At 34.4% G+C, this 18,403-nt stretch overlaps 1 protein-coding gene across 2 annotated transcripts in view; it reads left to right on the top strand.

Annotated features, from left to right (window-relative positions):
• Window positions 1–18,403, top strand: part of LOC117221424 (long-chain-fatty-acid--CoA ligase 1) — a 54,982-nt gene that overhangs the window by 1,334 nt on the left and 35,245 nt on the right. Inside the window, exons 2-3 of one of the 2 annotated variants that reach the window (XM_033472390.2) lie at window positions 7,005–7,153; window positions 12,225–12,348. In XM_033472390.2, the coding sequence (XP_033328281.1) occupies window positions 7,005–7,153; window positions 12,225–12,348 (273 nt within the window). Of the gene's footprint in view, window positions 1–7,004; window positions 7,154–11,387; window positions 11,743–12,224; window positions 12,349–18,403 lie in introns of those variants that run through there. The other variant, XM_033472408.2, reaches the window with a different exon arrangement.

The following is an 18,403-nucleotide window of genomic DNA, read 5'->3' as shown; positions in this document are numbered from 1 at the left end:
ATAACTTGGCTGTTCCTTGATATACAACTAAACCACTGTAACTGAATAATCTCGGATAAGTAGATAAAGGCAATAATTTTCGATGTAAATATTGGGTTGACAACTAAGTAATTGCCGATTTCAATTATAGGTGTCTCTCACTCCCATTTTTATGATATCCGTAAATGTTATATTATAACATTATTATTATTATTATTATTATTATTATTATTATGTTATTTTGTATTATCCGTGAATGTTAGCAACTGGACAAATTGAATGCAGCGGTCAAGGAAAAGCGATCAGAATTTGTCAATCGTAAAGGTGTCATTTTCCACCAGGACAATGCTAGGCCGCACACGTCTTTGTCCACTCGGCAAAAATTGATGGATATTGGTTGGGAATTGATGTTACACCCACCATATAGCCCTGGTCTCGCGCCATCGGATTACCACTTATTTCGATCCCTGGACAACTCCCTTCGTGGTAAAACTTTTAATGATGATGACGCTGTAAAATCTCACTTAACTCAGTTTTTGGCCGAAAAGGATCAGACTTTCTACGAGCGTGGAATTTTCAAGTTGTCGGAGAGATGGCAAAAGATCATCGAACAAAATGGAAAATACATTACAGATTAAACTTCATTCCAAGTAAAACAAAATTTTTTATTTCATTGAACAAATCGGCAATTATTTAGTTGTCAACCCAATACAATAGTTTATGTGTAATCGTGTTCTAAAATGAAAGTGTTACAGCCGTCCTCGGTCTCCCGTACGTTGACTACGGCACTCTACGGGCTTCTTTTCCTTGTCATTGTCTACGTTTATTTGCTACCTATTATCAAGAGAGATTGCCTATTTTATCCGTTTACCAGAAAAACGAGTAGTCGGAGTTTAACACGGTAAAAAGCTTAGAAGGCTTTCGGTGTTTGTGCTTACAAAGCTCGCAATATGAAATAAGTGAAGTTCATTTGCAAAAGAATGAATTTGATTTATGCGAAGTTGAATATCATCTTCATAAGGTTTAATTTGGAGTGCAAAGTCTGCATTTGGTACCATTATGCAAATTATTAAGCAAGTTGTAACTGTAATAATAGACTTTCGGGAATTATAAAATCATCGCCGGTAGATAATGTGTTAAGACAACTGCTAATTAAATGAATGAAATTTGAAAGATATTATAAATACAAACAAAATGACATCTGCAAGGAATTTTTATGTGTACGATTGAAGTACTCTATGAATTGTAATGTGGAAAAGGTATGATAGACGTTGTCTTTTTTTTGTATAATACGAAATATGCTCGTTCACTGGGAGGTGCTTATTCATTGGACAGATTACCCTACATGCCCCTGTCAGCCTGCGGTAGTATTGTATTGCCGAATGACATGACTTTTTTCTGAGTGCGAAGGTTATACAGTTATATTTAACCTTTTTCACTCCAAATTAATCCTTTCGTACATTATTTTTTATCCTTTTATAGATTTTGCGTAGAAAAATCATAAATTCATTTGTAGAAAATAAAATTCACTTACTTGTAATTATTTGCAATCGAATTCATATTAAACTTATAAATCGAAAACATTTTATAGACAATCATTGAAGATCGATGAAGATTAATGCAGATTAATTGTATATATTTCTATAAATAATATTTCTGTAATAAATTTATAAATTCAGAATAAATTTTTAAATTAAATAAAATACGGCAATTTTGATCCGTGAAGGGGTTAGTTTTATTTGCGAAAAGTTGAATATGATGTACAAAAGGATTAATTTTTAATGCAAGACCTGTACTTTCAGTTGCCTAAAAGTAATATATCTATGCTCGTTTCTCCCAAAAACGTCATTTTAAAATGATTCATTTCCTGCAACTATTGAAAAAAGCAACAGTCACTCGAAAATTATTTCTTTCTTTAAAAGATTTAATTAATCAAAAAAAAAAGTAATATATCAAAGTTTTCGTGTTCTGAGTACACCATGTTGAGATAATATTTAGAATTTTGCGTACGTATAGTCCTCATGCAACATGAAAACACCTTTGTGTTTACATTCCTCCACTTACTAGCTACTCCTACTGCCACAACTATCGGTCGCTAGTGGCTGAAAACGGTGGTAAAGATCAATGGCGGTCGCTAACAGCCTATAGTTGCGACAGTGGGACAGCTAGTAAGAGGGGGAATGTAAACACGGAGATACATTCTTGTCGCATGAGGACTATATACATGGTTGGAAATTCTTCGTGGCAATAGGGTGTGACGTTTACATAATTATTCGGCTGTGGGTCTTTATGCGAAATTAACATGTCCTGCATCTGCTGCAAGAACCTGGAGCCATTTGGGAATTTTTGGTGTCTTTGATGATGTTAATTAGTCAAAAGTGATATGTAGACTGCGAATTTTTATGAAAAATAACATTTGTCTTCAACTTGTTTCTTTAATAATTTTAATGACACTAATAGAACAATATTTTTTAATTTTTCAAATGTTTTTGTTATTTTGCATTTGGTCTACACTTTTTTTATCGTAAATGCATAAATCCTAGACTATAAATAACGGCAAAAATAGAAACAGTCTAGTATGTTAATTTATTACATAATTCTTTTAATTCATCATTTCGGATATATTATATTATGTATTATAAAATATATAAATTATATATTTTATAATACATATATTATATTATATTATGTATTATATTAAGCAATTAATATATTATTAACTATTGCATTTACTTTCATAATGCTAGTACGAGAAATAAAGATAAATAAAGTTTGACAAAACTGAGAAATCATAGAAGTCAATTTACAAAATATTATTTCGAGAAAATCCTTTTAAAGTTTCGTAATGTATGACGTTTCTTATAGTATATCACATTGCTCGAAATACTATAACATCATTGTTTAAAATAGAAGTGTACAATTTTTGTAACGCCATCTCTGAGATATTGCACTTTTGCAAAATGCAATAAAAAATCGATGTTTTGCTTCTTCAAAAGAGAATACAAAGGATAAGACGTGCCAAAAAAAGTGGCACGTCTCCCACGTAATTTTATTTGTTACATCGAATAACGTTACTGTAGATTTAAGCCTGGTTTACATTAGAAATTATATCATTAAATCTGAAACATATACATATATTAAAGTTTGTACATTTGGTGCATGCAAAGTTAGTCTGACCTCGTTACAGTTTTATTACTAGCTTGCGTGTTTGTGCTACTATTTGAATTTTTTTATTAGCAGAGCCGATTGAAACATTTTAGGTAGTCTTGATTTTTTAATTGGGTCTGCACAATAATTGTTACACATAAAGATTGGCAAATTAAATGATTTAGGTCTTCTTTTCCTCGAGAGACATTCGCATAAAGAGTTGACATTTATATTTATTCTAGCAACAGAAATTACTACTTAATAATATTGTGACACCGTTTTCGACTTACCGAAACTATTAAAAGAAACAGTTTATTTTTATTCAAAATTTATATTTCTTACAAACTTGTTGGAAATTTTTTATTTTGCATAAAGATCCGCAGTCTAGTTATTATAAATAGATCAATTGATTATTTACAAAGAATGCGAATAATCTTATTATAACTTACCACAATTTTTCATTTTTAGTACGAGAGTTCACATATTTAATCTTTTATCACGCTGGTATATTGATTTTTCATGAAATTGTGTCAATCCGATGCCAAGGGACAAATTAAATTGGGAAAATGAAGGACGCATTCCATGTCAATGAATTCTCTTGAGATTATTATTTAAGAGAGAATGATTAAGCTTCTTCTGAATATAGCACAGTCATTAAAGAGCCCGTTAATTGGCTTACGGTAGCTGAAGTGCTGAGACTAGGGTTTTTTTCATCCCATTCCACTCAACTTCGAGGGCCTAAGCAAATCAAAATGTTAAATTGCTCCAACTTACACTATTTTTGTAATCTGAATTCACAGTCGCGCAATCTCAGCACTGGAGTGGCTCTTATATTTCGACTTCTGATTTTTGAGGGAATTTTTAACTCTCTAAACTGAGACATTTAGTGACAAATTGATACGTACAAAATTTGTAAGCAATCGGACAATGGAAACTCATTAATATTAGAAACGCAAACTTATTGTTATTATAAAGATACGTTTATGGGAAATTTTGTGAATAAATTTGTTTCGGTCGACATACAGTTAGTAACTTTAAAACATTCGGACATTACAAAATAGTTAACAGAAAAATTCATAACAGAAAAAAGAAACATGGTCAGGTATAAGTTCAGATAGAAGAGTTAAAAAACGCAATTTTTTAATTTTGTTTTTGTCATTCGGAAATACCAATTGCAATTGTTGAAAAAAATTTGTAGACATTGTCTAGTAAACTAGTTCTTTAAATATCTAAAAAGAGGTTAGATCGCTAATTTAAAAGGTGATTCTTATAGCTTCTGATAGCTTTATTTACTTTCTCTATTACTATAGGCTCAGATAAAAAAGTTAAGAAAAAAGAAGAAATTAGAAAAAAGCATTTTATTCATTATCTAGTAGACTAGTTCCTTTATCATCTAAAAAAAAATTCAAGTCATTTAGTCCAAATTTAGAAACGTTATAAGTTATATCGTTTTAAAGGATGTGTCCACATATATTTGTCCTCGACGAATACACTCGCAATATACACTCATCTTCTCAGTCAGCTGTGGTTTACGGAAACGATTTATTTGAAAGAGTCTAGAAGAAATCAAGCACTCGTATAATATAGCTGATGCATACTTTTATCATCTCGTCGAAAGCTGGATAAAGCGAGAAACATTAAAGCTATTTTTAAAATTAGATCGTAGGTAAGAGAGATTGCTCAATGCCACTCAACAGAGACAGTAATTACAACTTCCCTTCTCTCCATCCGGAACAAATAAATATTGGACACAAAAATACTGAAAAAGATAAACATTAACATTCGGATCGATATAAATGAAGTATAATTTTTCTTTATTGTATCTATGAATATAAGGACACTTGCAAATAGTGCCGGATGTTTTTATATTGTTATTTATTATAGTATTTTATAATTATTTATATTATACTAGCTTGTCATAAATAATCGTATTCCTTATTTTGTATAAATGGTCCCACATTCGATACGCAATCTCTGTTCATAAAGAAACAGATAAAATTGATTTAATCCGATTTTAGTTCTGCACGAAAATATAATTAAAGTTCAATAAGGTTCAAATAATTCAACTTCATTTTTATGTATGACACTTTGCGAGTTCGTATCTGTGAAATTGAATATTGAAGTACGATAACTTAATTAAATAACAGTGTGTACTTCCAACGGACGTCATTAAAATTGATGTTTCATCGATTTACCGCCTCGTTCCAATGTCGATTCGTATCTAGGAGGCAATAGCTATATCAACGCAATAGTAGATACACAATATCCATATTTCATTGCAATTGCTTACAATGATAATGCATAATGTAATAGTATACATGCCCATTTCGTTGACATAGATGTCCTTTTGCATTTTTCACAATGTTACAGGTTTTCCATTATGGTCTTTCTGCTTTTTATACCCGTCACGATGCAAGATGACCTATGCGTTTTATTATTATTATTAATATTATTATAAACATATATTATATTACAAAGTGTACTACGTACTACATACTGCATATGGCATTTGTACTTCCTTTATTTTAATATGTTCAATTTATATGTATAAATTTCTATTAAAATATATAACTTATATTATAACTTAACTTTTTGTTAAAACTCTAATATAACTTAAATTTCTATTAAAAATCTATCATAATCTATACCTCCATTTAAAAAACAACTATAATTAAAATTTCTTTTTAAAATCTATTATAATTTAAATTTCTATCCAAAATCTGCTGTAACTTAAATTTCTGTTAAAATAACTTGGCCAGGGCTAACAAGTAAGTACGTATATATTTGTATATAACAATGGAAAAATTCTATCTTTAATAAAAATATATATTATAACAGTATTTTTGTAGAAATTTAAGTTGTACCTACTAGATTTTAAATAGAAATTTTAATTATCGCAGATGCTATACACAATCACATTTTTATCCTAATAGGGCTACGTATGATTATTACTGTGTATTTTTCTCGGATTTTTCGTAAGGGCTAAACAAAATCAAAAAGATTGAAAACCACCAAAAATGAAAAAATAAATGGATGGCTTAAATTAAAGTTTGTCAGACATCAGTTAATTAGGAATCATCTGTTAATCCGATTTCTCCCTGTAACTACCTTTGTGGTGGAGGTAAGTGCTTAAAAATTGACTGAGAAGGTTTTCAATCAATGACCTATCGAAAGTCTAAACAAAAGTCAATCTGATCGAGGGACACATTTGACCACTTTATCCGGCTATGCTCTTTTATTGTTCAGTTTTGTGATTAATATGTTTGGTAAACTGGTTAAATATATAATATATTAAATTGAAGTGTTCATTTATAGTATTTCCAAAACAGCTGAATAAAAATATACAGATATACAGACAGAATCTGCTCCGTATATTGTACATTACTTCCACTACATCTCCCTTCCCACCCCCTTCTCGTTTTTACCAGCCACGAGTCTCTTTCAGAAGTACTGCATAACAAAATGTTACTATAAAAATATCAACAACAATAATAATCATGGTAATACTAACAACAACAACAACAACAATAATATTAGTAGCAATAGCAATAGCAATAGCAATAGCAATAGGAATAGGAATAGGAATAAGAATAGGAATAGGAATAGGAATAGGAATAGGAATAGCAATAAGAATAGGAATAGGAATAGGAATAGGAATAGGAATAGGAATAGGAATAGGAATAGGAATAGGAATAGGAATAGGAATAGGAATAGGAATAGGAATAGGAATAGGAATAGCAATAGCAATAGCAATAGCAATAGCAATAGCAATAGCAATAGCAATAGCAATAGCAATAGCAATAGCAATAGCAATAGCAATAGCAATAGCAATAGTAATAATAAAGATGATAATAATAAAATACTGCTCGCATATGAAGTGTTTCAGTCGCAGTTCGAAGACTACCTGCCTTACCTAAGCGGCGCTGCAGGTGTTCTCGTGGTGACCGGAATTGCGGCTTACTTCGCATCCAGACCAAAACCAGAGAAACCACTGTGGCCTCTCGATGCTCAGTCCGTGTTACTTCCGGTGAGCGAACACCCTAACTCTTGCTGCGTAAATTATGGCTTTAGCGTTTATCGAGCTTCATAAGGAAATATGTGAATTCGATATACATAAGTTACTTCGAAAGAATAACGCATTCTTTTAGACACTTTATTTAGATAAAATTCGTCGAATATGAAATATCGTTTTGTTTTCCGTATGTCATTTTTATAAAACAATCACAATAGAAGATTTTTGTAGGCCGTCACATATTTACGATTCAGAGTACAACAGTTTTATATTTCTAACATTATTTAATACAGCAGAACGTAGAAATTAGAATTTAGAAATTAAGTGAAAACATATAAAATTGCTATAAAAATAGATAAAACACATACAAGACATACATTATATTGATTTTACATTTACTAAAGATATAGTTAAGTATACGAAATGCATGCATATGTTATAAGTGAACAGCGGATATTATGCGTTTGTTACAAAAATTAAGAAGAGAAATATAAAATAGCGAAAATATTGGAAGAATTTAAGAACATTGTCATGTTACTTTCAATTAATTAAAACTGTAGAAAGACGAAATACATTTTCATGTAGCTCTAATTTCATACAATGTATAAACAAAAGGTTATTTTGCATAAAGATATCCGTTGTTTAATTATAAGAAACAATCATTTGTTTATATATAGAACGTTTATTGTAAGTAGAGATATTATTATAATTTAAGTTTATATAATTTATTTTCATTATATACATATTTTATAACATAATCAAATTTTTTAAAAATGTAATAAGCGTGCGCAAAAGCACACAAAAAAGATTAAATTGAGTATACAAGCCCCAAGAGAATAAAGAATAATAATAATGATAATAATGATGATACGTTTCTAACATTATAAATAATTGTTAATACTGAAGTAGCTTCAAAAAATGGAAAAGTGCATCAAACATAATATTGGTACTCAAATGTAGCACCTAAAAATTTATTTTTTTTACTTACTTCAGCACTTTGATTATGATTTTATATCGAATACGCAATTAAGTAAAAATTTAATAAAAAAAATAATTATTTTCATAAACACCAAAAGGAATTTTTATAATATAATATTTTTTCCTTTATATGAATTAAATTCTCTAGTTACATCACGTTTGAAAGGAATTTAAATGAGAAATATTTGTTTAAAATAGCCACAAGCATTCATGTGTTAAACTCGGTACAAGCACACTGAATACGAGCCAGTCCTTCAAAGCACCCATTTCCCTTTCGCTGACCATTTTTATGGCTTCAGCCATTTTCGCATCGTTCCATACATTTCCCTGACGCTTCGCCGCATTCAAAGACAATATTGATCGCATTCTGATGAATATATAAATGCACTATAAAAGAATGTAAATAAATATTTTATAAATCTCAATTTTGTCAGTCAAGTAGATCTTTTCATTTTTTATGTCGTCTATTTGGTTTCAATCTTTTTACGTGACGAGTATACTTGTCGTAACTGAAAAATCACTATCGTTTCATGCGAGCATACTCGTCACATGCAAAAATGAAAGGTCAGCCAGTTTTCAGTATTTTTGTGAAAGTATCGCAATATCGCTCCGACTTCACGCCGTCTCGCATCCTGTTACATCAGCTTAGGATGTGGAAAAATAAAAGTTTGTTCAAACAACTTCGAACATACCTTCTCGTTTTCAAGAATAGGAATCGCATACCCACTGCGTCCATTTGTTCCAAAGTGCAAAGTTCCGACGTGTAAACACGAATTGTCAATCCGTTCATTCCTCGGACACACTGTCAAACAACCTCGTGTACCGATTCTGGTAGCTTCAAGCTTGTTTATACGTTCTCTTTAGTCGCACAGAGGGTGTTTGAGGTGTTGTCGTTTCCGTGCCTTGGCACAATTTGAAGATGCACCGAACTCGCGTCAATTTGTTTCGTTTTAAAATTTGTTTGAAATAAACGCACCTGTTCGGACGATTTTATTTCATTCCGACTCGGAGCACGCAATTAATATGAACAAATTGAAATCTTAAAATATACAAAAAGAATATGAAAATAAACTTATTAGATATCTGCACAAGATGATTAAATTTTTGAATTCATTTCTGTCTTCCCTGTACTTAAGTCAGGGCTCGGAATTAACCGGCACGCAACATGAGGATCGCGAGGGCTGCGCCTCCTGACTCCGGTCGCTCCCCGTGGTCGCCTCTTTCTTTCTTCTTTAGAAGTATATGTGTGTAGGTGAGTAGTATATGTATGTTTTGTGCCAGGCATCACCGGAGAGCGAGACGCGTGATAGGAATCAGAAGGCGTAGCTCACGCGATCCTCTTGTTACGTGCTGGTTAATTCCGAGCCCTGACTTAAGTCCATACGAGGACTACGGATCTCTATATAATTTTATTTTAGAGTAAAATTTTCTATTTTAATACTAAATCAGAAATATTAATTTTGTATAACATAAATGCTTTCTTTTATTTTGCAAAAGAGCGTGCGTAGAAGTTAACGGGTTCTTACAAAACGCATTTTTAAACTCGGATAAAAGAATTGAAAAGAACGTTAAATCTTTTTATCGTTGCAACCAGTCGCGATTTACCAATCGCGATTTACCAGTCGCGTAAACTAGTCGGTCTAACATCTGCAAAACAATTTCAAGTCGTTTGGTCCTATTTCAAAGACGTTATTCTGTTTGGGAAGTTGTCAACATACTTTTCTCGAGCGACTGTACACTACATTCAGAATCAGAATCACTTCAATTTCTATTACTCTGCCGATGATATACTGTGTGTGCGTTTGCTTCTTGTTTTTGTTTACGATGCGATGACAGCAACCAAACAAACGCACGTGCTGTAAACATGAATCATCGAATATACGATGCCTCCCTCTGCGGCCGTAGAAAGATTAGTTATGCAACAATGATCAATCTATCCAAAAACAATAAACTTGCTGACGCAACATTCGAAAACAAAATAAATTGTAAAAGTAAACGTGGAAGAAACGCGAATCGGTAAACCTTCGAGAAAAATAATTTGTATTCCACCATTTCGATACGAATCGAATATTTTACGAATAAATCCAGGGCAAATAAATTCGATTAAATTTTTATTCGGATAAATTGTTACCTAAATGAATTCTTATTCGAGTAAATTGTTACATCGACCAACTTTTATTCGGATAAATTGTTATCTCGATAAATTTGTATTCAAGTAAATTGTTACATGGATAAATTTTTATTCGGATAAATTGTTACCTAAATGAATTCTTATTCGAGTAAATTGTTACATCGACCAACTTTTATTCGGATAAATTGTTATCTCGATAAATTTGTATTCGAGTAAATTGTTACATGGATAAATTTTTATTCGGATAAATTGTTATCTAAACAAATTGTTGTATCGATTTTTTATTCGGATACCTTATTACGTAGATAAATTTTTATTCCGATAAATTGTTACGTAGATAAATTTTTGGTCGTATAAATTGTTATGTAGATCAATTGTTTTTCTTTATCTCTCATCCGCCAATAAAATTTTGCCTAACTCTTGTTTTAACACTAAACCTATCGAGTTATAAAAACGACTAACAAAATGTTGCCTCGCAAGAATCACAAGACAGAATTTATCCAAATTTTTCAGAATTTGTATAACAGTGTCCGCCTGAATAAAGAAACATATACAATAATTTTGAATGGAAGCGACTTTATGACACCAATTATTCCAAAATCAAAACCGGTCGTTTGACTCGCGATGGTAGGTTTAGTGTCAACAGACCCATCATTTTGCCTACCTACACTAGTTTCCATTCACTGTCTCTCATTGAATCGACCATACCCTTGCCATGTCTTTCATCTTGCAATAGCAACCCCTTCAATTTATTCCCAAAACAACAACATTCTAACAGTCCCTAAAACTATTAAAAATCGCCCTTGGCTCGTACAAAGATCTACGCTGAAGATCCCAAGCTTCCCAAGATCTCAAGCTGCTTTCGCACAATCGATAAGCTCCGAGGTGTCCGAAGCAACAGGAAAGAACGCTCGAAGAAAGAACGCTTTCTGTGGTAATCGGTGGCGGAACGACTGTTTCCATTCATCGAGTAGCAGACGCGACGATCTCGATCGTGTGACCCGTCCGATGTCAAAGACCGATGTCGATCGATTTTTTTCGCGGCTGGCGATCGTCCAACGAGTTCGGTAGCTGCCGAGGACGACGCTCGCACCACCAGCTCGGTCCACTATATTTAAATATAGTCGAAGATCGTCGTAGAGGATGGACGAGAGCGGCTAGTCTTATGCGCGAGCTACTGATAGCAGCCGCTCCTCTCGGTGGAGCAGCAGCAGCAGCGGCAGAGCAGCGGTAGCAAGCGGTAGCGGTACCATTAGTAGCACTTCTGACAGGCAAAGTAATCCGAAGGCAAAGTCTCGTGAATAGAAGTGAGCCTCGCGGGCGTGCGGGCCCGTCTCGTTCGAAGTGATCGCGTGTCCCCGTGCTCGGAATCGTTCAGGTGATCGGATCAGTCGGTCCGTGGACCGGTCGGCCCGATACTATGTCGTCGAGTTGCTTCGCCCCGGAACCCATTCGACCACCGATCGACCTCAGCGAGCAGTCTGATACAGTCAAGGTGGAGTGTCCATGGTGTCCGCCGTTGACCGTTCGACCGAGGGACCTTCGGTTCCTCGAAGCGGGCCAATCGTTCGCATCGTCATCGACGACGTTATAATCATCCGTCGGCGGTGCCGAGGGTGGTCCCGGTGATCGCGAGCATTAAGGGTGCGCTCCGACTTCGGAGCATTCTTCGTCGAAATCCCCGAACCGCTCGGTGGGTTCGCTGGGAGGTGTGTGGGTGGCTAGACTAGTTGCACAAGCGACTTGGCATCGGCGAGGAGATTGAAACGTCGTCGTTGATGGGAGCAGCTGGGAGACCAGGAAGCGATCGGTTCCCTTTTCAACCCCGAGGACGGGTCCCTCGGGACAGCTCCGATCCCCTACGCGTCCATCCCGCTCCACGCGCTCGCTATACTTAGACCCTGTGCACTTGGCATTCCGTTACATAACCGGAGAAGGAGAACCGGGTGGATCTCACGTGTGATAAACGTTTTGCAGGGCACCGACCTGATCAGAGTGTCGAGGTTCTACAAGGACAGCAAGGAGGGGAAGTTCGTCAGCTACATCCACGAGGACACGAGGACCCTGTACGATGCCTTCCGCAGGGGCGCCAAAGAGTCTAGTAAGTCCGAGCTGGCCGCTTTATGGCCGCGGAATAGCGCGGCGCGTTTTAAATAAACGAGCAGAGCCTCGGGACCGACCGCGTAATGGACCGTTTGGCAAGTGGCTGCTGTGCTACGGTCGCGTTCGCATGACAAACACGCGACGCCGCGGACACTGTCGACTAATAAGACCGAGGATCCCCTCGCTGAGGCCTGCCGTCGCGTCCCGTCTCGTCCCGTCGCGCGATCGGCCAGAAATCCGGTTTTCGTGGCAATCATTATTTCAGCGTTGCGGTAGTGCACGATGACATTTACAGTAGCGCTCGTAAATTTCTGACGATAAATTTTCATTTCGCGTCTTATAACTGTTACTTATTTATTTGGACCTCGCTGACAGACGGACGGAAGCTTTATTAACCCGTCAAGGGGAGAGACTCGTGCGACGGGTCAAAAAGATCGATTCTATTCTTCTCGCATGAATCGATGCTTTTGCGTTGCGAGAATGTCGTGCGAAACGTTCTCTATACATTTTCTCGTTGTCGCGTCGACGGTGACAGAAACCACAAAACTTCGAAACCATTTTTCTCGAAACGGCACTCCTCGAATTTCTCAACAAATAATTAACCGATCGAGCTGGATCGATGCATGTACATGTATAACTCTAAGTTCTTCGTCGTATGAATTGGTCACCTTCGTAATAATAATTATTTGAACTATGTTTATTGCATAATTAAGCTAGAAATTTGTGACGAAGATCATTTGTTTAGTTCAAACGACGCGTAATACTATTGCGAAAAAAATGTCATTCGATTTTTCGTTTTAAATCGAAGGAAAAAAATTCTAGACTGCGCGCCATCGACTGGGATGTATAAAGAATGTATATGCAAAGTGGCGATAAATATCATAGAGATCTTACGTTATAAAAAAAATTAACAAATATCACCTCTCGTTCGAACGCTTCACACGAATCTCCCCTCCTTAAACTACGGTTTCTTTCACAATTCTACGTTGATTAGCACTTCATCGTTCTTAATCATTTCTCTGACAGGACGAGGCTATTTTTGTTTCTTGGATGTCGTCGTTTACTTTCATTCCTAAATCAATCCTAGATCAATCAATCATTTTGACAAAATTGAATAGGTGAAATATAAAAATGAGAGGATATTGGACGAATTTAAGAATACTTGTTGCACTATTGTTGACTTGTTGAAATTATTAATAGAAAAAGAAACGTTTTCATTTAATTTTTGTTTCTCGCAATTGACTTAACAAATTTCATTGCCCACAAAAGATCCGCAGTCTACTGATCACGGAGAAATCAAATTTTGTGCCGATTTAGGAGAAACGAATAGCATCCATATTTAGAAACCTACGTACAATAGTGGCCACAAGACGACGAAACATAATTTCAATTTTACACATACATATCGTGCAGCTGTTATTTACTTACTTAGTTTATTTCTAGTTAGAATTTCGCTACCAAACAACGGAAGCTTTATTAACTCTTTAAACTATTTCTTTCGCAGTTACGATGATAAGCTTTATTAACTCCTTAAACTATTTCTTTCGCAATTACGTTACATTTCTTCTTAACATTAAACCTACCGTGATGATCAAAATCACCGATTCACATTTTTCACTTTAAAATTGTTGAAATTGTAAGGTTATATTTTTCGTAGGAAATGGTACAATAAATTTCTTTATTCAAGCATACATTAGAATAAGAATGAGAAGAAGTCTAAACAAAATTCAGTATCGTAATTCTTATAAAGCAACGTAAATTTTATAGCATTAATGCTCGGTAGGTTCAGTGTTAATAATTTCTCTAATAGAACGAGACAATTTTTGTTTTTTCTATATCTTCATTTGCTCAAATTTTATTTTGATTTCAACGAAGCGAATGAAATCCATATTTAGAAGCTTAGGTAGACATAGTAGCGGTTATAAACTTAAGAAATGATGAGTTATGGTTTCAGTTGCGCGTGTATTATGTGTTACTTATTTATGTAAATTTTATTTTATTTATTAAAGCTTTAAACCGGATGGTTCACGTAGCAAATGCAGGATTATTATCCCCCTCTTACTAGCTACCCGCTCTCCCACTGCCGCAGCTAGTAAGAGGGGGAATGTGAAGACGAAGGTGCCTTCTTTTCGCGTGAGAACCATATGTGTGTTCGATATTACTTATTATTATCTAGTATGTTTCGTTTTAAAATCTACAGATGCTGGTTTCGTTTTCTCAATTTCAGCCACTGAAATTTAAGCAAGACACAGTTATCTTTATGTTTCTGATCTTCTGGCTTCAATGAACGGCGAACATCAGTTTGCGACGATTTATTTAGCGAGAAGCGTTTTACAAATTCCCTTCTTATTTTAGTATACAGATATAAAAAAGAACGTGGTAATATGCTTTTAGTTGATTAACACTGAATCTACTATGCAGGTCAATTTTACATTTTTTTCATTTAAGATTGTTGACGTTATAAGATCACATTTTATAGGATACATTTGAATAGATTTATTGATCCAAGCATACATTGGAACAAAAGTGGCCAAATGTTTAAAGAAATCCAATTTTATCATTCTTATAGAATAACACATCACTAGACCATAATTTTTATGCAAAATAGAAATTATCTGCATGAATTGCAAGCCATAGAGACTAAATAACACGTTCGTTGTTTCTTTTATCATTTTAATAGATCGAAAATAGTAGATTGGCGTTTTTAAATTCCTTTAATCCTTATAATATTTTAAATTACAGCCAACTAATTTTGCCATAAATGTATAAAATCCGCAATCTACTTGTCACAATCACTTTCAGACCTCTAGGTAGGTTTAATGTTAAATTCATTTACTGAGCATAAAGGTATTGACAAATCATGGAATCTACTATTCAACGAAAGGAAACAAGTCGCAATACCATGTAACCGAAAGAAGATATTTTCTGAACTAGCAACTATTGTTAACAGACCAGAAACTGCTTGCTAGCAAACATGACACAAATTTTTAGAAACTGTTTTGGTTCTGCAACCGATATTACGGCTGAAATTAATTTAAATAATGACATATAAATCAATGCTAGAACAGTTGGGGACAATTGGAACGTTTTCAATTAAGAGCACGAAGACCACGCAAGTGACGTCGTTTTGTAAAAGATTTGCAACAACAGTTCATTTCACCACTTTCTTCCTTTCTTTCTTTCTTTTCGTCTTTCTCTTTTGTTGCTACTATAGATCGATGTAAATGTAAAAATGTTGAAAATACAAAGGCATTTACCAGTCTTTCAATGTGCCAATCATGGTTATAGTTCGCGAGTACACGAACCTCGTTCTCTTTTATTATTGATTATATGTATTGTTTCAATGAAATTTTCAACTGAAAATTTCACTATTTAAGTTACCGACATCTACAAGCTCCATTTTATAAAATTTCAATTCAGGCTGAGATAAAAAAGTTGAAAAAACATTATTTTTTAATTTGATTATGATATTAACGAATTGCAATTGTTGAAAACAATTTTTAGAGCATTGTCTAGTAAACTAATCCCTCTAACACTCCAAAAAATTTAAATCGCTTGGTTCAATTATAAAAAAAGTTATTTTGTTTTAATAAAAGATGTACGAATACCTTTTACATCGACCGTATGCAGTCCGTGATTTTGTTTACGATTTATAAACGAAAACACTGACCAATGAAAGGCCACCTCGCGCCAGCTGATCTCGCCTCTCATTGGTCACTGTTTTCGTTAATAACTTGCAAACAAAGCCACGGATTGCATTTGCGCTAAGGAAAAAGTTATATTAATAATATATATCATATATATATATATATATATATATATATATATATATATATATATGATATATATGATATATATTAGATATTATTATATATATATATATATATATATATATATATATATATATATATAATAATATCTAATATATATCATATAAATTAAGTAACGCAAGTTTCTCTTCCGCAAAAATACAACACGGAAGAGTGTGTTAAAAAGTGTGTTTTAAAGTGTGTTAAAATCAAAGATTATATAATGATATAGTTCTGCACAAATTTCAAAACGTTTTTCGCTTTCACTTCGATATATAGGGTGTCTCAAAACTCCTGTTGCACCTGGAGAAGGTTGATATCTGAGGTGATTTAAAGTAAGTTTTTCCTTAGTGAAAATGTTCTCCACAGCTTCGTTAATGAGTTATTAACGAAAACACACAGACTAATCAAATAGCGAGTACGACTGGCGCAATAACGAACTCGACGCGGTTTGGAGCAAAGGCGAAGCGCCAACCATACTAGCTCTCCAATTGGTCCATGTTTTTTTGTTAATAACTCGTTAACGAAGCTACAACCAACATTTTCGTTAAGGAAATTGTAATTTCGAATCACCTCAGGTGTATCGATCAATTTCAGTGTAACGGAAGTTCTAGGACGCTCAATATAATGTTATAGAAAATGCTAAAATAAAAGAGAGGAAACGCTTTGACCTGCAATGGATCACCTTTACACTCGAGTGATCAATCAGAGACACTACCAAAAATTGTTATACCACGTTCAAAAATAATTTTTATATTATCTAATTTGTTTATATGTAAAAAGCTATTAAAATTGAAATTCTAACTTTTGTCTGAGTAATATAAAATGGAAATACTTAGGTTAAAAAAACTATCTTGAATTTTGTACTATTTATTGTTATTCGTATCTGCCCACTAAAAGTCACCGAGACAAACGAGTTTTTGCTTTCACTAAATAGATGAGGGTTAAAATAAATAAGAAAAAAACAAAAGAAATAAATAAAAGACAAAAGAAATTTCTGATAAAGAAACGGAAGATATTTGTGATTACAAAATGGCTTCGAGTGCAAGTTCATGAAACCCTGGGCACAGAATAATATAAAGAACGCAAAATTCTTGTACGCACTAAGTTCGCCCCCACATACAGTGGTGTGAATAATTGTAGACTCAGAGTAACTTTTACGTTTTTATGTTGTTATTTAAACAAAAACTTTACAAAGCATCATATCTCTACACTTCTATATTACAGATAATAGAAAATAGAAATATACAAATATAATAGTTTGATAAGTTCTTATTTAAATATCAGTAATAAAATGTAAAAGTTACTTCGAGTCTACAGGGTATCCCAAAAGTCATTCGCAATTGGAAAATGTGGGTTCCTGAGGTCATTTGAAGTAACATTTTCTTTAGCACAAATGCAATCTGCGGCATCGTTTACGAGTTATTAACGAAAAACAGTGACCAATGAGAGGCCAGCTCGACTGGCATAAGACAGCTGAGCCAACCAGCAGTCGTAGCCCAGTTCCGCTCATTGGTTCGGCCGCCTCGCGCCAGCCGAGCACGGCTCTCATTGGTCCCCGTTTTTCGTTAATAACTCGTAAACGAAGCCGCGGATTGCATTTGCGCTGAGGAAAAAGTTATTTCAAATAACCTCAGGAACCCCTCATTTCCCGATTGCGAGTGATTTTTGGGGTACCCTGTATAAATATGCGTACCACTGTATTTCATTGCATATGACAGTTTGTTCTTCGAAATCTGCTCATATTTTTTAGGAGTTTAGATTACGGTCTTTCCGTTTGCTGTATTTTATTTGTTATTATTATCTGCGTCCACTAGCTCGGTAGTAAATGAACTCCTATGTATGCGACAACAGCCGTAATTTCCTTTGAATCATTTGAACCAGCTCACGCCGATTCAGAAATTCGCGCGTACTTATCGTGGCGACGACGTTGTTGGTCCGCGCGACGTGGTTTTTATTTTTAACCGCACGGGATACCCACGCTCGCGGACACTGCGACACGAGACACCTGTCGTTCCCAGGGACGGTAACAGTTCGAAACGTTGTTAACAATACTGCATTCGAATCTCTGGCGACAACTTTTTATTTCAATCTGTTCGACGACAGAAAATAGAATCGAATTCCAAGGTTGCGCACAGCGCACAGTGCCTAAAAGAGTCCGTTTTTGGAACAAAATTCCACTTATTTCGTTCTGTTCCTGATAAAGACATGAAAAGAAGAGCGTTCTTATTCTTATGAATAGAC

The sequence above is a fragment of the Megalopta genalis genome, chromosome 4, assembly GCF_051020955.1.
Source record: "Megalopta genalis isolate 19385.01 chromosome 4, iyMegGena1_principal, whole genome shotgun sequence".
NCBI classification, from domain to species: Eukaryota; Metazoa; Arthropoda; class Insecta; order Hymenoptera; family Halictidae; genus Megalopta; species Megalopta genalis.
This window is presented reverse-complemented; position numbering and strand designations above follow the sequence as displayed.